The 23853-nt window shown below is 47.0% G+C and overlaps 1 protein-coding gene across 7 annotated transcripts in view; it reads right to left on the bottom strand.

The window, feature by feature from the left end:
- LOC140385802 (receptor-type tyrosine-protein phosphatase mu-like) overlaps positions 1–23853 on the bottom strand; it is an 897711-nt gene that overhangs the window by 749360 nt on the left and 124498 nt on the right. For all 7 annotated transcript variants that reach the window (XM_072468340.1, XM_072468341.1, XM_072468342.1 and 4 more), the window contains exon 2: positions 8141–8412. In XM_072468340.1, the coding sequence (XP_072324441.1) occupies positions 8141–8412 (272 nt within the window). The remainder of the gene's footprint in view (positions 1–8140; positions 8413–23853) is intronic.

The raw sequence follows: 23853 nt of genomic DNA, 5'->3' as shown, positions 1-23853 counted from the left end.
TATCATGGAGGAGGTGTTGTTGTTTATCTTTACTGATTGTGGTCTATGGCTCAGGAAGTCGAGGATCCAGTTGCAGAGGGAGGAGCCAAGTCCTAGGTTTTGGAGCTTTGGTATGAGCTTGGCTGGGGTTATGGTGTTGAAGGCAGAGCTGTAGTCAATGAATAGGAGTTTGACATAGGAGTCCTTGTTGTTGAGATGCTCCAGGGATGGGTGTAAGGCCAGGGAGATGGCGTCTGTTGTGGACCGGCTGTGGTGGTATGCAAATTGCAGTGGATCAAGGCATTCTGGGAGTATGATGTCGCTGTGTCCCATGACAAACCTTTCGAAGATCGTCATAATGGTCGATGTCAAGACCACCGGATGGGTGTCGTTGAGGCACGTTGCCTGGTTCTTCTTTGGCACCAGTATGATGGTGGTCTTCTTGAAGCAGGTGGGAACCTCAGAACGGTGTAGGGGAAGGTTGACGATGTCCACGAACACACCCACCAATTGGTCCGCACAGGATCTGCATGCACGACCAGGGACCCCATCAGGACCTGCCACCCGCCAGGAGTGTAATGGAATGCACCTCACTCTCCTGGATGAGTGCAGCTCCAACAACACTCAAGAAGCTCAGCACCATCCAGGACAAAGGAGTCCACTCAATTGGCACCCTATGTGCCACCTTCAACATCCACTCCCTTATCTAGCAAGGCACAATGGCAGCAGTGTGTGCCATATATAAGATGCACTGCAGCACCTCACAAAGGGTCCTTTGACAACACCTTCTAAACCCATAACTTCCAACACTCACGACCACCCAGAAGGACAGGGGCAGCAGATACCTGGGAACGCTGCAAGTCCCACTCCAAGCCACACACCATCCTGACTTGGAAACATATCGCTGTTCCTTCACTGTCACTGGGACCTGGAACTCCCTCTCTAACAGCTCTGAGGGTGTACCCACACCACTTGGACAGCATGTTCAATGGTTCAAGAAGGCAGTTCACCACCACCTTTTCAAAGGTATTTGGGGATGAACAACACATTCTGGCCTTGCCAGCAATGCTCACATCCCATGATAGAGGAATTTTTAAAAAGTCACACATTCTTTCCAAATAGCAGAACAAAATGATTTTTAAAAAGCTCAACACAGGTACCATCCGAATGAAGTGGTAACTCTTTCAGGAAATTTAGAAATTTTTAGCATTCCTGTTGTCACTCCTCTCAGGCACGCAACAAGAGTTGACTTCCCACCCAATACCTCATGGTTATTCATTATGTGTGAGTTCAGGTGCCATCACAACTGACCGGCCTTGTGTCCCAATCTAGATTCAACTGCTTGGTCCAAGATCGCAAGAAACTGCAGAGTGTGGTGAACTCAGCCCAACGCTTCACACAAGCTTGCCACCCCCACATTGATTCAGTATGCACCTCCCGCTGCCTCAGGAAGGCAGACAGCATTATCAGAGACCCCTCCCACCCAGGCATTGCCTACTTCCAGACCCTTCCATCAGGCAGAAGGTGCAGACGTCTGAAGACCCACACATCCAGACATAGGAATAGCTTCTTCCCCACAGCTACAAAACTCCTCACCGACTCCCCCTCAGACTGATCTGTTCCCTGTAAGAACACTATTCACGACGCCCTATGCTGCTCTTGTTCATGTATTTGCTTTGTTTGGCCCCTTGTTCCGCACTGTAACCAATCACTGTTTGTCGCTGTGCCATTTGTCAATGTTCTCTGTTGATTATTCTTTTTGTCTACTCTGTACGTTCCCTCGGCCGCAGAAAAATTCTTTTCACTGTAATTCGGTACATGTGACAATAAATCAAATCAAATCAGCACATGCGTTCTTTTCAGCAGGATTTACGGACAGTGAGAGGTGGACCCCAGTTGCCCTCATTTAATCCAGAGTGCATGAAATCAAAATTCAAGCCTTCTCGGTCAGATCGACTTGCACTACTTTATTTTGCAGCTCTCTGTAAACTGAGTTTTAGGACAAAACCGATTTCGAACACTGTCAACATTCGATCAGAAGAAGATTTAAATCCTGGTTTAGACATTTCAAGGCATTGTTGTTTATCATCAGGAAATGACCGCATGGTGTCTGGCCCGCTACTTTTCCTGAAACATGTTTGGCTTGTCAGATGCCAGAAATGAATCCAACAGCATTTTTCTTCAGGAAGTAAAAAAGATTAAGCTCCTGTTGAAATCCTGCAAATCCGAGGTCTGAAAATTTCGAGGGCCAATAGATTTACATAAAAACTTGAGAAATGATGAAGTGTGTTTTAAATTTTCCACAGGACCTCGCTGGAGATGTAGGGCAGATCTGAACTGTCCTGATAACTCAGTCAGCTGGAGCGACAGGCAGGGGAAAGGCTTGGATTAAGAAGTGAGATTATTGCTAAATCAGAACCGACGGAGCACTGAAACAAATCATGGCCATTAATCACTCTTTTGTTGGCTTAAACCTTCTTAGGAAAATGTTTGGCAACGCCTGAGCGAAACTGCCCTCCCGCCAAGTTACTCGTCAACCGACTTGGATTTTTAGTCTACCGTGAATCCCTACCCAACCAGGAAACAGGGCGGCAGCTGAATATTCTCTCTGCTTCGGGGAAAAACAAGTCAAATCAGCTGTTCATCTTTGCGTACAGGCTTGGCCATTATGCCAGTGCCACTGCGAGGTAAATCACCAATTGACAGAACAAACCGCCTTGTTTTTTTTTGTAACTGCAGGTGAGCTTGTTTGTGTCGAAGCCAGTTAACGTCAAGCAGCACAACGTTCTAATTATGCGCCGCCACTCACATTCGGAACCTTGCTAATCAGTGTATTTGTAGCTTTGCTAAAGCCAAAAGCGTTGGCGAGCTGCAGGGTGTTAGCTCAACAGGAAAGGAAAAATCAGTATTAATAAATAGCTCCAACAGCCTGGAACTAAAAAGCAAGGCTTAACAGCCAAACGATTGACCCCAAGCTCATGTTGAAATGTACAAGGTTCTGGCAGGTTAATAGCTTTTTGTAGCCTGACTTTCACCTTTGATCTGCCATTCCTCACTAAACCCATAGGCCATGTTTTTATTGCCATTAATACCCCCAACAGAAGTAAGAATATATTGCACCTCTCCAGGCTAAAGACTTGAAAAACAGTTTACGGGAAACAGTCTGATTTCTACCAGTGAGGAGACCCAAGTAAGTGTAAGGAACAACGTTGCAAATGCATTCTGCCCAGTGTCACAAGGGAAATAATGGAATCTGGACTGTCATTCGATACTGAGCCCAGCTCCATGACAGTTTGCAATTGACTCTGCCTTTGCTTTGGGACCCCTTACTGTTTCTAATTTACATTAACAACTCGAGGTCGTCAGATCAAATCTCTCCGGGGGCAAGTTGGAAAATTGAATTCAATTATCCCGGTAAATTGGAGAATTAAAAAACAAAGCAGGAAATAACTCAGCTTCTTCAGTGATGTCCTTTATAGAAAGCTAGCTGCCACCCCCATCTACATGTAGCTTCATTCATGCACGTTGTGTGTTTCCTCTAAGCCCTCTCAGACCAAGTAACGCCAACTTGTATTTGTGTAGCTCCTTTAAGGTAGAAACAAAAATACTGCCTTGCCAGGGTCTACCAAAGCTCAAGAACAAAGAGGAAAAGATTCGGAGAAAGCAGATCGGGGGCAATCAAATGGTTTCGGCAGAATTTGCAGGTGGTGAAAACAATGTCAATTAAACTTATTCCGAGAAACTTTATAGTAGGAAGAAAAACTAGAACGAAAAAATGAGTGATACAAATACTCGATGAAAGGTGTCAACATAGCAAAGGATAAAGGGATAAAGCTAATCGAGAATTTTGATGGACTTGACATTCAACATATCCAATTACTATGCAGCAAAAATCAACACAGACAACAAGATGCTGAACTCCATGGCCAGAATAATAAGAGTACCAGCCAAATTGGTGCTGTTCAAACTGTATGGGCTGGTGACAAGACCCTAGCTTGATCACAAACATATGTCACTGGCGGTTACTGAGCTATAAGATAACGCTGCAAAATTATTCTGAGATAAACTGCAAGAGTAGGACATGGGATCAAGTTATTCAACGGTAAGTTTTTTTAAAATAAAAATTTAATTGAGGTATTTTTTGGTATAGAAACAACAACAAAATAGACAAGATACATGAAACCATAAACATAGTGCAAAAACCATTTACCTTTCGTACAGGTCTCAACCCTTATTGACCCCCTACTCTAACGTAACCTACACCCCCCCCCCCCCCACCCCTGTCTGCTGATGATTAATTTCCCGCAAGGAAGTCGTCGAACGGTTGCCACCTCCAGGCGAACCCTAACAATGAACCTCCTCAAGGCGAACTTGATTTTCTCCATACAGAGAAAGCTAGCCATGTCCGACAGCCAGGTCTTCGACTTCGGGGGCTTTGGGTCCTTCCATGCTAATAGTATCCGTCTCCGAGCTACCAGGGAAGCAAAGGCCAGAACGTCTGCCTCATCCTCCTCCTGGATTCCCGGATCTTCTGACACCCCAAAAATCGCCACCTCTGGACCCAGCGCCACCCTTGTTTTTAAAACCTTGGACATGACGTCCGCAAACCCCTGCCAAAATCCCCGAAGCTTTGGACATGTCCAAAACATGTGGACATGGTTCGCCGGTCCTCCCGTGCATTTTGTGCACCTGTCCTTGACCCCAAAGAATCTACTCATCCGGGCCACTGTATTCAAAGGTAATTTTAAGACTGACGTCAGAAACTTTTTCTGCGGGCAGAAATGTGACCAACACTCAGATCAGAGTGTGGAAACATTTAAGAAGCAGTTGGATGATAGGATGGGATTTTGTCTTTCTAGGTGGATTGCCCAGGATAGTAGAGTTGAGGATTATTATTTCAGCTCGGTCATAATCACATTGAATGGCGGAGCAGACCCGATGGGCCAAATGGCCTACTTCTGCTCCTATGTCTTATGGCCTTATGGATAGGCTAAATGGGCACCTTCAATTGTACCTGGCTTACAATCCGTTGATGAGCATCTTATATATTATTACGCTTTTGAGGTACTTTACTCTTGTTTTATATTCTATGTATTTTTTAGCTTCTGGGGTTTAGCCCTTTCTTGCAGGCAAGTCTTCAGTGTCTAGCACATCAAACATTTGATCGAGAGACCCAAGTCGGTGCTCTGGGAACCAGGATTCGAGTACCACCACAGTAGATGGTGGAAACTGAATCCAATAAAAATCTGGAATTAAAAGTCCAATGATGACCATTGTCGATTGTTGTAAAAAGAAAACCCACCTGGTTTACTAATGCGAACGTACCATCCTTGTCTGGTCTGGGCCACATGTGACTCCAGACCGACTTAACTGCATTAGCAAGCCACTCAGGTCTAAGGGAAATTTGGGATCGGCGACAAATGCTGCCCAAATTGCCCTTAGTATCCAAAATTGCCCTTAGTGGTGGGTGGGGTTACTGGGTTATGGGGATAGGGTGGAGGTGTTGACCTTGGGTAGGGTGCTCTTTCCATGAGCCGGTGCAGACTTGATGGGCCGAATGGCCTGTTTCTGCACTGTAAATTCTATGCCAGTGATGCCCATTCCCCATTAAATATTTGGGGCAGCAGGGTAGCATAGTGGTTTGCACAGTTGCTTCACAGCTCCAGGGTCCCAGGTTCAATTCCCGGCTGGGTCACTGCCTGTGCGGAGTCTGCACGTTCTCCCTGTGTCTGCGTGGGTTTCCTCTGGGTGCTCCGGTTTCCTCCCACAGTCCAAAGATGTGCAGGTTAGGTGGATTGGCCATGATAAATTGCCCTTAGTATCCAAAAAGGTGAGGTGGGGTTACTGGGTTACGGGGATAGGGTGGAGGCGTGGGCTTAAGTAGGGTGCTCTTTCCAAGAGCCGGTGCAGACCCGATGGGCCGAATGGTCTCCTTCGGCACTGTAAATTCTATGATTCTATGATTCAGACAAAATTCAGAGGTCAGTAACCATAGCTGAATAGGGAGTGTTTGATTGAACACTGAATTAACACTCAGAAACAGTCTTCAATAAATAGTCGTTAAGTTATTGTGCTATGTCCACTGCTGCAGAACGACTTTTCTGTCAGATTAATGGTTTAGAAAAGTGTCCACTTTGTCTCTCCTTCCCCCTCTCCTTTGTCTCCTTGTATTGTATGACATCCCATGAGAAAGTGGATGGGTTGACACCCTTGAGGTAGTATTCCCTCAAATGTTGCTCAGACTTCACCAACTGAGAGTAGTAACCAGGGGGAATGAATACTCTTGCGGCCACTGTGTAGGCAGGAATCTGTAACGCTCCTCCAACTGACACATGTAATGAGGGTACCTTGCAATTTATAATGAATTATAATATTTCATTATCACATTTCTCCTCGTTTCCACAGATGCATTCCAGACGAAAGCTAGATAACCGTGTGAGGGAAATTGGAGCAGAAGGGTGTGCTGATAGGGTAGGATGAAAAGATGTGGGAAGAGGCTTGCGTGGAACATTAACGCCGGCACAGTCCAGTCAAGCCAAATGGCTTACTTCCATGTTCTACGCTCAATGTAATTCGATATTTCCTCGTGGTATTCTGCATTCAGCCACAAGGAGGTGCACAAGAGCACTGCTTGCAGTGGTCGGATTGTCACAAAAACTGGGAAAGAGCTAAGACAGCAACACCTGGTCAAGGGCTGGGGAATCAGCAGGGGTGAGATGCATTGAGATCCCAGAACACAAGTAAATCCAATCAATGAATAATAAGAGTGTAAATTCCAAATCATTCCCTGACGAGCTCGTTTTCAAATCTGCTCCCGAATATTGGAGCAGTATACTCCTGTTAAGTGACTCTACCCCCAGACCGACCGTTCAATCAGGAGTACGGTACAAGTTGCAGGCGCTTGGAGAAACGCTTCCATCATTCTGCAATTTGTCAAATTGCAGGAACTTGAAAGCAACAAAAACAAGCCAGCAGCAACTACTTGCTCATCAGCAGATGGGCCCAGAGTTACTTTGCTGCACACTGTGGAATCTCACTAAATGTTGTTCCTGAAAGAAACTCTCTGCTGAGTGTTTCCCTTTCCATTGTAAATGGTGCTCTAATAAACTCACGCAGCAGGCACACAAACACTCAAACTGCTTCTTGGAATGGACAGGGAAAAAACATTTACCATTGCATACGTTAGTGTGTTAATAGGCCATAACCCAGTTCTCAAACAATTTAAAAATCATCCAGAAGTCTTTGACTGCCGACTGCCAGATTCCACATTTTTCAAGCTGTTATTCAATGCTCAATAAGGATTGGTTAAAAGAGCAGTTCCATCTGCAAATGTATTAACGCTGTAATTCATTTAAAGCCATCAATACACAGAGAATGGCAGACCTTACAAAATGGACCACGCCATATTGGAGGGGGCATTTGATTGATGTCAAACAGTGAGAGACTAATGTTCAGGAAGATGATTTCTTGCTATCTAAATTCAGAGAGATCTTCACACTCAGGGACACTATTTTCTTCCCCAGATTCTTCCTTTGTGAAGGCAATCAAACTCAATTCCACAGACGCCATCTGTTCGTCAGTACCTCACACAGGTGACCATCCTTCAGGTGTAAGCCGAGGGTCATCAGGGTCATGTGATTGCAGGAAAGTAGGTTTGTAGTTGCGATCAGAGTTTACTGTGGAGTAAACAGCAGCAAGACCACTGCTCTCCCTCTCTCACAAAGCTAAACATTTAGCTCTTCCCACTTTGACACGGTGCCATGGACCTGGGTTAAATTCTGACCTTGGGTGACTGTCTATGTGGAGACTGCACGGTCTCCCCGTGTCTGTGCAGGTTAGGTGGACTGCCCATCCTACAATTGCCCCTTAGTGTCCAAAGGTTAACTAATGGGGTTACGGAGTTACGGGGATAGGGCGGGGAATCGGCCTTGTTAGAGTGCTCTTTCGGAGGGCGGGTGCAGACTTGATGGGGCTGAATTATCTCCTTCTGCACTGTAGGGATCCTATCATTCTATGGATTCAATGACATCTGCTCCCAGATAGACTCAGCACATAAAACACAATTTATCTAGCTGTTCCATGATAGATAATAAAGGATCGATCTACAGTTGGCAAACGATTGAGAAATTCCAGTAAGAGATGATTATTGAATGTATAGTACCTGATAGAAATTAGGCCAGAAAGTGCTTATGGCCAACTCTGCTCTGTTCCAGCTTCTTGTTGTTATTCCGGACACATTCCAGATTGGGTTCCCCAGAGGTCCATCATTGACCTTCACGTAAACGTTTAGCAGCCCAGAGTTGGATCCATCCTTGCCAGACAAAAAGTAATGGAAATCAATGCAGTGTGTGTCATTCTCTTTCAGTTTCGACAGCAGAAGATGGGCTTTCTGTCCTGCCTGTCGTCCGGAGGTGTTAACCATCATGAAGGACCCTGCACAGAAGAGGTGGAAATTGAAGCTTTTTAGAGACCATAGCATAGAAATCAAATCTGCATTAAGAACAAATCGAGTGATTGAACATTTGTCAGAAACCAAAGATAAACAATCGCCCCACTTAGAAAAGTAACTTATGTGTTCAAGTCTGGTAAAGTTATTTGTATGCGCTCAGCCCACTAAAAACACACCTTTTTTTCATTTCTCTCCTGAATGTATTACCACTCACTGAGCAAGAATTCAATATGTACTGGCAGCCCAGGTAGTCGCCCAGACTGTGCTTTACTCAAAACTCAGCACACATACATATATTCAGCTGAATAAGTTAAGGACACGTTCAATGTATGAATAAATCATTTCCAGAATTCACAATTTCACAACCCACTGTTACTAACTGACACCACAAATGGACACAAATTGTTTCTTTCCCAAGGGTAGGATGTTAGCAATACAAACAGAAGCTTTTTTAAAAAATTAATGAGTTAATTTGACATTCGCATTTTGTAATTCAAAAATATTTTGCAGAATTTGTTGGTATTAATGCTATCTGTAGAATCGTGGGCAGCACGGTAGCACAGCGGGTAGCACTGTTGCTTCACAGCTCCAGGGTCTTAGGTTTGATTTCTGGCTGTGTGGAGACTGCACGTTCTCCCCGTGTCTGCGTGGGTTTCCTCCGGATGCTCCGATTTCCTCCCACAAGTCCCGAAAGACGTGCTGTTCGGTAATTTGGACATTCTGAATTCTCCCTCAGTGTACCCAAACAGGCGCCGGTGTGTGGCAACTGGGGGCTTTTCACAGTAACTTCATTGCAGTGTTAATGTAAGCCTACTTGTGACAATAAAGATTATTATTATCAATAAATCAACTCAAATCGCTTTGGCTGTGTCAATGGCATTGTGTAAAATAGCCTTGTCTGTTTCTCATCTTCTAATAAATAGGTCTATCTGTTTGTTGACCACGTTTACCATCTCTGTATTTATAATAGCAGTTTGTGTCTGAAAGCCATTCTGGATTGCTGTGTTGCTGTAAGTTAGCTGCTAAACCTAGAATCAAGGTCATAGAGAAGCTAATGTAGTGATTTGTGTCGTGGAAGATGGATCGCAAGGTCTCTGTAATATAGCTAGGGAAGAGATGGAAGGCTGATCACCCAGCGAACGAATGCAGCAAGGTCTCCTGTAGCCTTCTCACCATCTTGTGTGTTAACTAGGAAGATTAAATCCTCTGATTAACATCTAAGATTGCCTTCAGAGTCTTAATTCCTGGCATCGAGACACCGATTGGTTTCTCAAACGGTAACAATCGACCTGGAGAAATGTATAAATATAACTTACTCTTGCTTTCATCCTATTCTCCCATTTCTTCTGAAACCATTGACTCTCACTGGGTTATATTCCTTCTGGTGCAGAAGGATACCATTCAGGCCATTGAGTCTGCACCGACACTCCGAAAGAGCACACCATCGAGGCTCATTTCCTGACCCTATCCCCGTAACCCCACCTAACCTGCACATTTTTGGACACTAAGGGACAATTTAGCATGGCCAATCCACCTAACCTGCACATCTCTAGACTGTGGGAGGAAACCGGAGCACCCGGAGAAAGCCCATTCAGACACGGGGGAACATGCAATCTCAATACAGTCACCCAAGGTTGGAATTGAACCCGGGTCCCTGGCGCTGAGGGGCAGCCGTGCTAACCGCTGCGCCACCGTGCCGCCCATAATTGATGGTTACTGGCAGTCCAGGTCATCAATGGTCCATCTGAGCAGAGACATAAAGGAGGATAAAGTTCAAATTTGCCCAGAGTGCAGAATGGATGGTAACAGATTAGCCACCTGTTATGGACCCCTCCTCAGTCTCAGGGTGAGTGGGCCATAAAATGCTGCCAATGTCGTGCTGTCCATTTTGCGCCCGTGCCAAAGTTGAAATCCCCCTTCAAGGTGTTCACATGGTATTTGAGGGCATTAATGCCCAACTCTATCCTATTCTCGTCTGAAGTTAATTCGTACCCACCCTATTGTAGTGGGAGTCACTGGACAGCTGTCTGGAAGTGAGAATCGCAGTTGGGATTTTTTCCCTGCCTCAGTAGAAAGTTGAGGATACAAGCCTTACTCTAGAGACTTGAGCAAATAACCAAGACTGACACTTCAGTGCTGTACAGTTGGAAGTACCGTCTTTCAGGGGAAACATTAAGCTAAGGAACTATCTGCTGTGTCAGGTGCATTTTACTATTCATTTTGTTTTCCATGGACATTTATCCTGTAACAAAGACGAACAGTGACTGTGGATGGAATCTTATGCTCTCGCTGGTAGCGAGCTTGAAGGCGGAAAAGGAATTTACTTAGACACGATGGTGGCGATCCCAAACCATGTTGCCATTCTGCCTCTGCCAGAATTAAGTTCTAGACAGCAAGGCCCATAGTCAGCCTACCTGCCCCGCTGCCATTTGAGGCCACTAAGTGGCCAACCAATGACCACACAAAGGCCTCATCCCAATGCCACTGGTATCAAACCAGCTGCAGATGGGTCTGTCACTGTGCAGTGCGCAAAACAGGTTCAACTGTGTTTAACAGTTCCGGGGTGGTGGTGGTGGGTGGGGGAGGGGTACATAGGCTTAGTTCGAGAACATTGACTGGCTAATAAAAATGGGGGCGCAACAGCACAGACTGATCCTGTCCTCATCACTGCCCACATCACAGCAGGATATCTTGGAATAAGTGATTCAACTGCGAATAAAATTCAGGAATGGGAACGCAGAGTAATTATTGCGCTCTCATAATCACACCATCTGAGGTGAGCCGAAGATCAAACCTCAAGCCTCAATCTTTAAATCTTAAAGCTTCCTGAACATTAGCACTCAGTCACCAGAGGTAGAGATTCTAATTAGATTGTACACTGGTCGCATTCTGATGGCCGTGTAGTGGTAGCATCACTTGACTGGTAATTCCCCAAGAGCAGGCTGGTGCTCTGGGGAACCTTGGTTCAAATCCCACTATGGCAGCTGATGGAATTTCAGTTCAATTAATAAAATCTGGGAATATAAAATCTAGCCTCGCCTTAGTCATGGTGACCACAACAACTATCACCTACTTTTGCAAAACCAAAACCCACCTGGTTCACTAAAGCCCCTTAGGGGAGGAAATCTGCCGTCCTTTGTTCTGTCCTACATATGACTTCAGACGTGACTGGCATTAAACTGCCCTCTTTGGAAGCCATTCAATTCAAACAAAATTAGGGATGGGCAACAAATGCTGGCCTTGTCTGTGGAATTCATATCCCAAGAATAAAATACATATACCTATATACAATACATATATGTCGGGTTCAACTGAGTGTACTTAAGCAGTTCTGTCAAAGTGCCAACATGCAATGAGCAAGTACAGATGGCCTCACCTCAGTTGAAAGGCTCAAATCAATGAAATATATTCCCTAGCGCTACTGGCTCAGGGATACTTAACAGCTGGACTTCTCCAGTCTTTGGGGATTCTCATTTCCTGCTGGCAATGCACCCTGGCCACAAATCTCCCGGTGACGTTGGATGGCTTCAATGGGAAATCATATTGATAAGCAGCAGTAATAGAGAATCCTGCCACCAGTAAATGGCGCATCGTCAAAACAACAGGCGGCCGGGGACTGGAGAATCCCGTCCAACATCATAGTGCGATGACCCATCAGCACATGGCCTGCAGTGGGTCAAAGAGAAGGCTTACCAGCACCGTGTCCGAGCAACTAGGAATGGCAATATGTAACAGCCTAGCCAGCTACATCCTCTACCAATAGTGGGCATTATAATACCATAGCTACATCATTCTGTCGTCGTTAGAATATTACTTAGTGTCCTACTTGAACAAGAACGTCAAGACCCCGGAGATGATCCAGAAGAGATTTATTAAAATACCCAGGACGAGAGAAGCCGGTTTGTCAGAGAGGCACTAGATTTTGCTTTCACCGGGAGAGAGATTAATACAGGGAGAATTGCTAGGTGTGGTCAAAATTAACGTTTTAGGAAGAATAAAACTAGTACCGTTGGTCAGTGAGTTGGCAATCAGGTACATAAATTCTTGATCACGAGAAGAACAAAGAGTGAGGCAATGAGAAATTTCCTTCCTTCACTTTACGGGTTATAACAGCACAGAAGATGCTATCATAAACTGTGGAGCTGAAAAATCCATCACCTTTCAAAGGGCAAGACGTGGAATATTAGAAAAATAATTTTACAAGGATGTGGAGAATAGACTCCCTTTGGGAGTGGGAGGAGACACAATGATCCAAATGATCTCCTTCTGTGCTGTAAAACTCGATGAATAACATGGTGGAAATCTCTGGAATACATGTTGGGTCTTGCCAGATTGCTCTATAACAGGAGTGCATTCTAATTATCATTTTAATAATGATGTGAGCTTTCTAAATTAAACCATTCCATCTCTGGAAATTCAGCTTAGGAAACTAAGCTGCATGTAGCTGATGAAAATGTTTATTCCAAGCTGCATTTCCTTTCCCATGCATTTCCCATCTAATACAAAAGCTCCTGGATTAAAATAACTGCGCTTTGCATGTCCGTCCATTTCCTGAACTAGCGTGGCAGAGGGTTTGCCAGCTTGATGAAAAAAGAATTGGCTTTTATTCACCCTGAGACCTGACACTAAACCGTCCAGGGAAGGGAGAGGGCACAGGGCAGTGTTGTCAAACTGCAGGCTGGGGCAAGTCAAGTGAGGTGTGTGCTGATTGCCCACAACATGGACTGTGAGAGCCGTGCACTCCCTCTGCATCCAGACTGTCAGTATTTATTTTGATTTTACCATTTGCAGTTGATGAGAGTTCTGTTAATAAATAAATGATTAAGCATTTTCTACAACTCGTTATGACATATTTGACATTGATTAAATGTATTTAATCTTACTCATGGGGTCATAGTTAGTGAATAAGCCCAATTTCAATCTTACACCCCATCCCCACCATCCACACGTAACTCCTCTAATGAGTACTCATTGTTTTCTATCCTTCAGCTGAAGATTTATAAAATCAGCTCTGCATATAATGAGTGTCTCAGCGTTCCAAACTGGAAAAATAGTACTTTTTTGTTTTAAACTACAGGGTCAGCGACGTGGCAGTTGATGACTACTTATCTAGCCTAATGGTGGCAGAATGTTTAGGTCCCTCCTCATGTTTTTGAGAAAGATGGTCCCCAAGCTCCACTGTCATCGCAGGACGTCACATCATGTCGAAGAACCCCTTGTGTATTGAGGAGTCTGGTTTTGTCTGAAGAATAAGTTTGAGGCAAAGGAATTGTAATAGGTAGCTGTTTTTGTATGGTCTTCTCCCTTTGTCTGGGGAATGCAAAGTGGTCGTCTGTCACTGCATTGACATTTTGATTTCCAACCAGCTTCATAAATGAGGGAAAAAAGGTTACAATGTCAACATAATTTTCTGATAACATCCAGAATCTACTTAAGGGGCAGGTTTCTGGCTGTGACTGGCACATATACCCTATCCCAATGATAGGCAACCTAGGCTACCGAGTGAGCCGTATGAATGACTCCCAGTGGTGCTGCTGCCCCGTAGGTCCCTCCGTTGGCCTGAGGGCTGGCTGCCTAGGCAACCAAGACAGGGTCAGTACCTCCTCCCACCCCCCCCCCCCCCCCACCCCCTCCGCAGCTTTCAGGCTCCTCGTCGGTACTCCCACCACGAGATTAGATTTCTGTTACCTCCACACAGATGCTGCCAGTCATGCGCTATTCTTGACTTGCTTTGTGCTTCTGCTTCTGTGCTACTGACTTCTAAACCCCCCCCCCCCCCCCCCCCCCAGTTCATACTTGATTTTTTTTTTCCAAACAGAGAAAGTTATATAAGTCTCCGAGCCAGGCTGCCACCCCCGGCGGCATTGCCGACCGTCATTCCGGTAAGCTCCTTCACTGGGCAACCTGAGAGGCGAAGGCCACGACATCGGCCTTCCTGCACTCCATCAGCTCCGGCTTCTCCGATATCCCGAAGATCGCCACCATAGCGTCCGGCCTGGCCTCCTCCCCCACAATCTTTATTAGTGTCGCAAACTCTCCCGCCCTGTATCTCTCCAACTTCTCGCAGCCCCAGAATATATGCGAGTGGTTTGCTGACCCCCGCCCACACTTCTCGCACTCGTCTTCCATCCCCTGGAGAACCCACTCATCCTCGCCCAAATCATATGCACCCTGTATATCATCTTAAACTTTATCAGCCTCATCCTCGCACATTTCCCAATTTATCTCCCCTCCCAGTTCTCCTTAATCTTCACCACCTACTCACCCCCCTGTTCTCCCAACCATCCATATATGCCGCCGATCCTGCCCTCCCCTTCCACGTCCAGGAGCAGCAACCACTCCAGTAGGGCATACTTCGGGAGCTTGGGGGACCCTTTCCAGACCTTCTGGGCAAAAGTCCCTTACCTGTAAATATAGAAAGTCACTTCCTCCAACTTTTTAGGAATTTGCGAAGAGCAGGGGAGCTTCCCCTCATTCAACGTGGCCTCTGATGCATTTGGCCCTAGGTTGATGGTCCCCATCCCCCAAACACTCCTCGAAGGCATCCCTCATGGACCAGCCTCCCCAGGTTGAGAACCATTGGGCAGCCAGGAGGCATGCCCCTGTAACTGGCCTCTTGAACACCACTCAAGATGGATTGTACCCTAATTCAATGTGCAACAGGACTGCCAACCGTCCTGGGTTACCCTGGAATCTCTGGGAATTCCTTAGCTGTGAGTAAACCTGGAGAAACATCAAGGGTGAGGGGGGGTTAAAAAATTGATTTATTTTGAAACCTTTATTTGTTCATTATTTATAAATGTATTAGTTTGGGGTTTGAAAGAAAGCCTGTTTGACAGGGCGTTGGATGTCGGGATTCTCCAATCCCGCGGCCAAGTTCTGACGCCGGCGTGAACCACTCCGGCGTCAATGACCCTCAATTGTCCGTTATGCTCCCCTTCCTAGGGGGCTAGGTTGGCGCCGGAGTGGTCCCAACAGCTCCAGCCGGCACGGCTGGCGCAAGTTCGCGCATACGCGCCACGGCCGGCGTGATTCCGTGCATGCGTGGGGGTTCCCATCTCTGCGCCGGCCCCAAGCAATTTGGTGGAGCCCTACAGGGGCCCGGCGTGGAGGAGCATAGGCCCCCACGGTACCAGCCCGCCCGCTGACGGGTAGGCCCCGATCGCGGGTCAGGCCACCGTGGAGGCCCCCTCCGGAGTCGGATCCCCCTGCCCCCCCACCAGGACGGACCCCGCAGACACAACTTCCAGGTCCCGCCATGTGGGATCATACGTGACACACGCCGGCGGGACTCGGCCGAACTCAGCGGGCACTCGGGCCGTCGAGGCCTGGAGAATCGCCGGGGGGGGGGGCACTTTCAACGGCTCCCGACCGGCGCGGCATCCCGGGGGTGCCCGAGAATCGGCGAGCCGGCATCAGGGCGCCAGGCCGGAGAATCCCGGCCCATGTATTCAAACCTCCAGGAAGGTACCAAACCAGAGTTGACAACCCTATTGTACAATGTTATCCTATTGAATAATTACATTTATTACAAATCAAGTCAGGAGACAGTGTGTAAACCTGGAAATATAGGTTAATGCTAGTGACCAGGCATATTGTTCAAATATTAACGCAGGATTATGCCTAGGGAAAAGGCTAAAACCTTCTTCCCAAGCTGCAATCAATGCTAATGATTTTTATCTTGATTTTTCAGTAGTTCAATCTGTGCCATTAAGTCTGGTATCAACAGAAACATCAGACGAACACAATGCATTAAATGAAAGATTTAATAAAAATTACGGTTCGATTAGAAGTGTTTGCAATTTTTGTTTTGTGACAATGGTTTCGAGCAATACGATTAGGATTTAAATGCAGTAACTTACCCGGGGCTCAATTACAGTGCGTGCAAGCTTCCTTTACGCAGGATATGGTCGAATATTTATGGAAACATCTTTAAAATTATGGTCCGACCTACATTCATCACCACTGAGTGGCCTACTTTCTGTATATTAACTTTAAGCATTCCCCTCAAATGTAACATCTATTTTGTTCCTTTGCTGCTGTGTTGAAGCAGAGACTTATTTCAGCCAAACTTTCCTCACTCCTGTTTTCAAGTCTTCAAAACTGTAAAATTTCTTATCTCCCCTGATCCCTTATCTTGCCAATCCCAAGCTGGATGTGGCTCAGTCGCTACTTCCTGATTTATCAGATATCTTCCACTCTTTTCAATCTATATTACAGGCTTTGGCTCCTCGCCCCGTGCTCTTTGATGTTCAAAAAGTCATGATGGAGCTACTATTAAAATGTACAAATTTTTTTAAAAACTCATCAAATAACAATCTACATTTTCCACATACAATCCCCTGGAAGCCTTGGTAATTCAATCAATGAAAAACTCCATCAGGAAGTTAAGAAACCGATCAAAGGCGACTTTACATGAAACGGGGTTACAATCTCAATTTAATAAATGAAGTTTGAAACAAAAGATTAGAGAGCTGCTGATTTTATTTAGAAATTGAAAATATGAGCCCAAGACAATCTCCCCAGTGTGTATTCATCTGGGAAATATCCTCTGTTAGTTTTGTAAGGCAGCATCATTCATGTAGTTTTGAAGTTAATTGCTATACTACATCTGTTTTATTCTCTTTCTTTCATTCTTGATAACTGATATTTTGTCAAACAATCCACTTGCAACAAATCTATCACCATATTGTTTACGCAGTGCTGTTTGGCTTATTTTCCTGTTCACAGGGCATTCCATCCTGGAGCCATTAGAATGCAATTGCTGCCCAGTGAATTTAGCAATGACTGAGACAGAATAATTGGCTCTAAATCACAGGCATTACATCGTATAAATGTAGGTAGGCGATTGTCCCTCTGTTGAAGCTGCTGGAGTCCTTCTTTAAAAAAGGCTTTTCCCTGGGGTAGAGGGGTCAATTACTAGGGGGCATAGGTTTAAGGTGAGAGGGGCAAGGTTTAGAGGAGATGTACAAGGCAAGTTTTTTACGCAGAGGGTAGTGGGTGCCTGGAACTCGCTACCGGAGGAGGTGGTGGAAGCAGGGACGATAGTGACATTTAAGGGGCATCTTGACAAATACATGAATAGGATGGGAATAGAGGCATACGGACCCAGGAAGTGTAGAAGATTGTAGTTTAGTCGGGCAGCATGGTCGGCACGGGCTTGGAGGGCTGAAGGGCCTGTTCCTGTGCTGTACATTTCTTTGTTCTTTGTTCTTTGTAAATATGCAAATCACCTCTGAAGGTGCTGCCCCCCTCCACCGACTGCTATTTTAACCAGAGGCCTGCGCAGTTGTGGATTTCTTCCCCATGCCAACCTGTTGAGAAGAGGATTCCAGGCCCCACAAGGGAAGTTTTGGCCTACCTGGCGCAAATCGTGACGTGCTCCGGAAACTTCTCCCATGTCTTACCCACTTATCGGGCACCAAGTCCTTTTGTCCCTCACAGCCTCCTCCTGCCACCTGCCGACTTTAAGAATGCTGTATTTCTACCTAAATGCAAGCATTAATACTCCTTGGTTGTGCCAGGCATTGCTCAGTGGATAGCACCCTGGCCTCTGGTGATTTCAAAGTCAACTGCCATGCTCTTGACTCCATAAATATGAGCTGACATTCAGAGTTGTTCTGAGGGAGTGAGTGCTTCACTGTTGAATGATCCATCTTGTTCCCGACTCTCCTCACCTGCTCCCCCATGAGCTCTCCGACCCTATGACCCACTTCCCACCATCACTGACTTGTGCCTGGGATCCTACTTGAGCCAAGGCCTCAGATGGGTATGGTACCAGCAGAAACCACACCCTCCTTGACGGTGCTTCTGAGAATATAAGAGCTATCAGCCTTTGATTGGCCTGCAGCTCTTGCCAGGGGCATGACCTCTGCCCCTGAGATGCTTGATCGAGGGAGAAGGCCTATTATTGGCCTGTTTAGTGTGGCACAAGTGTAAAGAACCGGGCTGATGTTAAATGCAATGAAACCCCGAAACGCAGAAGGGTAACACCGGTTCTTAGGGGTGCATATTTCCAATATGGTTTAATGTGAGAAAAGATATGCAAACCAAGGAGGAAAGTCCAGTCATTTTGCGATCAATTAATACAGAATATTTATTAACTTAAAAGAAAAATACACGACAAGAAGGATGATAATACACTACAACGGTACACTAAACTACACTGATGGCTATAAACATATGGCGGGATTCTCCGATCCCCCGCTGGGCTGGAGAATCGCTGGGGGGGCGGCGTGAATCCCGCCCCGACACCGGCTGGTTGGCGGGGACGGGAATCGCGTCGCGCCAGTCTGGGGCCATTGGCAGTGCCCCCCCCCCTCCCCCCCGGCGATTCTCCACCCCGCGATGTGCTGAGCGGCCGCCCGTTTTCGGCCTGTCCCGCCGGCGGAAATCTAACAAGGTCCTTACCTGCGGAACCTGGCTCTGCGGGCGACCTGTGGTGTCCTCGGGGGGGGGGGGGGGCCCACAGTGGCCTGGCCTGCGATCGGGGGCCCACCGATCTGCTGGAGGGCCTGTGCCGTGGGGGCACTCTTTCCCTCCGTGCCGGCCGCTGTAACGGTCCGCCATGGGCGGCGTGGAGAAGAACCCCCCTGCGCATGTGCTGGGATGACGCCAGCATATGCTGGCGCTCCCGCGCACATGCCGACCCGCGCCGGCCGGCAGAGGCCCTTCGGCGCCGGTTGCCACAGCGCCAACCCCGCCGCCGCCGGCCTAGCCCCTGAAGGTGCGGAAGATTCCACACGTTCCGGGCGGCCCAACGCCAGAGTGGTTCACGCCACTCCTCGGTGCCGGTACGACCCGCCCCGCCGGCTGGGGGAGAATCCCGCCCATAGTATCTCGCAAAGTTACCCTTTTGTTCCCAACTATCTATGTTTCCTGAACAGAGACGCCCCTTGTTCACAAACAACATCCAATATTATATAACTCTATGAGCTAAATCCAGCAGATAATTACCAGGCACAGGTTATTTGTCCACGTTTGGGACAATCACCTTCAGTTTCAGCAAATGCGAAATATTCTCGGCTTGGGTTTTTGATTTTAACCGGCTGCAGATGAATATCTTGCCGAGACTTTTGTTTCTATTCCAGTGCTTCCTGGTGTTCAGAGACAATGACCTGCTTGTGACTGGGTTTATTTGGGCGGGTAAGGGCTGGAGGATCAGGAGGCTGCAGAGGGAGAGACAAGTAGGAGGCTTGGCTGTGCCAAACCTTCAACATTACTATTGGGCGGCTAATGCTGAAAAGTTGCTGGAATGGTGCAGGGACTCGGGAAAGCTATGGGTCTGGGTGGAAGTAGAGTCGGTGAGGGGGGGGCAAGCCTGGGGGCATTGGGAATGGCTCCTCTCCCATTGGTGCCAAAGAAACACTCGACTAACCCGGTGGGAGTAGCCACATTTAAAATTTGGAGGCAGCGCCATCAATATTTCAATTTGAAGGGTGCCCCAAGCCTAGCTCCCATTTGTGCAAACCAATTATTCGAGCCTGCTAGGCTAGATGCAAGGTTTAGGGAGTGGAAGGAGAAGGGGTTGCAGAAGGTGGGTGATTTATTTCTAGAGGGTCAGTTCGCTCGCCGGGGGAGCTGAAGAAGTAGAAATATGGGCTATAGGTTCAGGTATTCCCACATGTATAGCTGGGTTTAAAAGTACTTTGCTGCCTTCCCGGCGAAGCAGGCATCTACCTTGCTCGAACGGATTTTGTCCTGCTCCGGGTCGGAGGTGGCCAGTACATCAAGCATATACCAGCGGAAAATGGGGGAAGAGACGGGTTCAGTTGAGGAATTGAAAGCAAAGTGGGTAGAAGAGTTTGGGCCAATTTTGGAGGAGGCGGTTTGGGGTGAGGCACTGAGGAGAGTGAATGTCACCTCATCCTGTGCAAGGCTGAATCTCATTCAGCTAAAAGTAGTGTTTCGAGCACACCTCACGAAGGCTAGGATGAGCCGGTTTTTCGATGGGGTGGGGAATAGGTGCTATTGCGGTTTGAGGGGGCCGACACACCATGCACTCCTGTTCTGATCGTGCTCAAAGTGGTGGGGCATCTGGAGGTTCCTTGATATCATGCCGGAAATCCTGAAGATTAGGTTGGAGCCGTGCCCTCTGGTAGCGATTTTGGGGGTTTCGGATGTGCCGGAGCTCCGGACGGAGACAGGGGCAGACATTCTGGCCCTTGCCTCGCTTGTGGCAAGGAGGTGGATCCTCTTAGGCCGGTGGTTGACTACACTGTCAAGCGCCTCGGCGTGGCTGGGTGACCTGATGTTGAGTTTTTGGACCTCGAGAAGATCAAGTACACCGTGAGAGGGTCAATGGATGGGTTTTACCATAGATGGATGCTATTTATAATGCACTTTAAAGAGTTGGACGCTGTTAGCTGCGGGGGTCAGGGATCGGGTGGTGTGGGTTTTTTAGTTTATATTGTGGTGGGATGTAGCATTTCTAAATATGCAAAAGACAAACGCAATATTACTGCGGGGCAGAGTACAAAACAAGTCTGATAAGCCAACAAAGGAAACAATATGGCAGGTCAGCACTTAGCTCTTCAAACTTTACTGAAGCCTTAGCCTCAAACAATGGATTCGACCCAAACTGTAAGAAAACAAAAGCTCCTCCATCACCCATGGCTAAAAAGATGAAACAATATAAAATGTTGTGAAAAGCTGGTGTGACACATCAATAACCCGGAGAGCATGCTCACCCTAGGCAGCACTCACTTACAAGAGTAATTTGCCCCGATTTCTCTTTTGTTTTCTTTCTGTGTGACTTAAGGCAGTAATAACCGAGAAGTGCCCTGTCGTATTTGCAGAAGTTATTACAGGAATTAAAACATGCCAGGGAGCTGAAAGTGGCATTTCATCAGGGTCGTTTCTAAAATATGAGAACGTTACTGGATTCGCAATGCACTCAAATGACCTGCAGCTTATTCCAGGGTGAACAAGTACAGTCATGTCCCTGGATGCTTGTCCACAAAATCATTTTTGACAAATGAATGAGTTTTAGGCTAGTGTTTTATAGGTTGCCATGGAAATGCTAAGATCAAACAACAAGAGGAAAAGGGACTGCGAATTGAGTCACACTAAACTAACAACACTCCAGTGCCTAGTTAGATATACTTGGGATGTTTCTGTTTTGTTTTGAAAAGTGCTTCTAACATGAAACATTTAACTCAGATTTCCTTCACAGCATCACAAACTGCTCATTTATGGATCACAGCTTCTGTTTGCCTACTTGCAACCGTGAGGTAAGCTGCGTTTATTTACCACGCACAGGTTATTTGTCCGGGTGTTAGGTCACTTACATATGTAATTAAAAGGCCTCATGCCTGTTTGAGGTCCGAACTGCAAGATTCATTGGAACTGAAAGCTAGTGCTTGTGACTATCACCATAATTGTACATTTGGGAATCATAGACCTGAAGTTTTTCTCTGATTCACCTGAGGAAGGAGCAGTGCTCCGAAAGCTAGTGTTTGAAACAAACCTGTTGGACTTTAACCTGGTGTTGTAAGACTTCTTACTGTGCTCACCCCAGTCCAACGCCGGCATCTCCACATCCTGAATTTTTGGGATGGTGGGCTTGTGGGAGACACATTCACACCACCACCAACTGGCTCATTGCCATTTCTTGCCCAAGTGAACATTAATTGGCAGCAGGCGGGCGTTCCGACAATACTTGGAAGGATGTGCCACCTTGGAGAGTTGTCGGCCAATCTGATTGGCTGACAGCTCTCCAGCCCATCCAGGCAGAGCACTGCAGTGGCCGGAAGAGGCATTGCAGTGCCGTGCCTGGGACTAATTGCAGGTGTGAGGTAAGTGGCAGGGATTTCAAGGGGTGGGGGGGGGGGGGGGGGGGGAGGGAAGAGTATGCCCTGAGGGTTCTAGGGGGGTGAGTGGGCAATCAGGGGTTGGCCAAAGAGGGAGGGAGGCCCTGAGGTATCCAGTCTGTGAGGGGGGTGTACCCTACATTGAAAGGGGGCTTCTGATGGAGTCCCCCCACCCACGCCCCCCCCCCCAACGCCCCCACAATTCCCATCCAAAATCAAGGCCAGTGAACCTTTCTATTTCCCACCCTCAGCTATCAAGCATCCATAAGGCTGAAAATTGAGGTTTGGTGGGAGAAAAATCCTTAAGTGGCCACTTAAGAGCTTTAATAGGAGCAAGGGTGGGCTTTCCGTCTGAGGCCCTGTCCGCTCCACCGTAAAATTGCATCCAGCTTGGGTCGGGATCCTGGAGGGAATCCTGTCCATGTAATTTCATGCTCCACCATGTTCCCCCTCCCCCTCTGCACCTCGCCCCCAACCAGCTAAAGGCACTTCACAGGATTATAATAAAACTAGATTTGACACTGAGCCACTTAAGGAGATATTAATAATAATCATCTAATTTGACCAGAGGTATGGTCAAAGAGATAGGTTATAAGGCATGTCTTAAAGGTGGATAAAGAAGTGGAGAGCTTGTAGGGAGGGAACTCCAGGGACTGGAGCTAGTCAGCTGAAGCTATGGCCACCAAAGGTGGAGAAAATAAATGAGGCATGCTCAAGAGGCCAGAATGAGATAAACCCAGATATCTTGGAGGGGTATGGGATTGAGAAAGTTACAGAGATAGGAAGGAATTGAAGCCATGGGTGGATTTGGAAACAATGATGAACATTTTAAATTCAAGATGTTGCTTGACCCAGGAGCCAACAAGAGGGGGAATAGGCGAGTGGGACCTGGTGCAAGTTACAACACAGCCAGCAGATCTTTAGCAAAAACCATGATCCAAGCTCGTGTCGAGGCACCGGGAGCATGGATAAGGGTTTCAGCAGTAGATGATACAGAGGTGGAAATCGGTCAACATAATGGTGGACATGTCAGAAGCAATAAACTCACTATTTACCAATAAGCACCAGGAACCCGGGTTCGATTCTGGCCTTGGGTGACCGTCTGTGTGGAGTATGCACATTCTCCGCGTGTCTGCGTGGGTTTCCTCCGGGTGCTCCAGTTTCCTCCCACAGTCCAAAGATGTACAGCTTAGGTGGATTTACCGCGCTAAATTGCCCATCAGTGTCCATTTAGGTGGAGTTACTGGGATGGGCCAGGGGAGTGAGACTGTGTAGGGTGCTCTTTCAGAGGGTTGGTGCCGACCCGATGGGCCAAATGGCTTCCTACTGCACTGTAGGTATTCTGAATTGCCAGCTGCACCGGATGCTCCATCTGTGATCTGCAGCTTCAGAAAATCCCCTCCCCCGGCTCCCTCCCCGCTTTCTCCACATGAGATGACTTTATTTCCCACATCGTGGTTTGTTTCATTATTTTACTAGCAGGTTCAGAATTACTAATCCCTTTTTTTTAGGTGGAGGTGATTGCGCAGCTTGTCCACCAGATGGTACCGCCTTATGAATTTGAACAAAGGGCGGGATTTTACAATCTCGACACCTGTGGGCATCATCGCAGGT

Source organism: Scyliorhinus torazame, chromosome 11, assembly GCF_047496885.1.
Source record: "Scyliorhinus torazame isolate Kashiwa2021f chromosome 11, sScyTor2.1, whole genome shotgun sequence".
Lineage (NCBI taxonomy): Eukaryota > Metazoa > Chordata > Chondrichthyes > Carcharhiniformes > Scyliorhinidae > Scyliorhinus > Scyliorhinus torazame.
The sequence above is the reverse complement of the archived record's forward strand: the minus strand, read 5'-3'. Positions and strand labels throughout refer to the sequence as shown.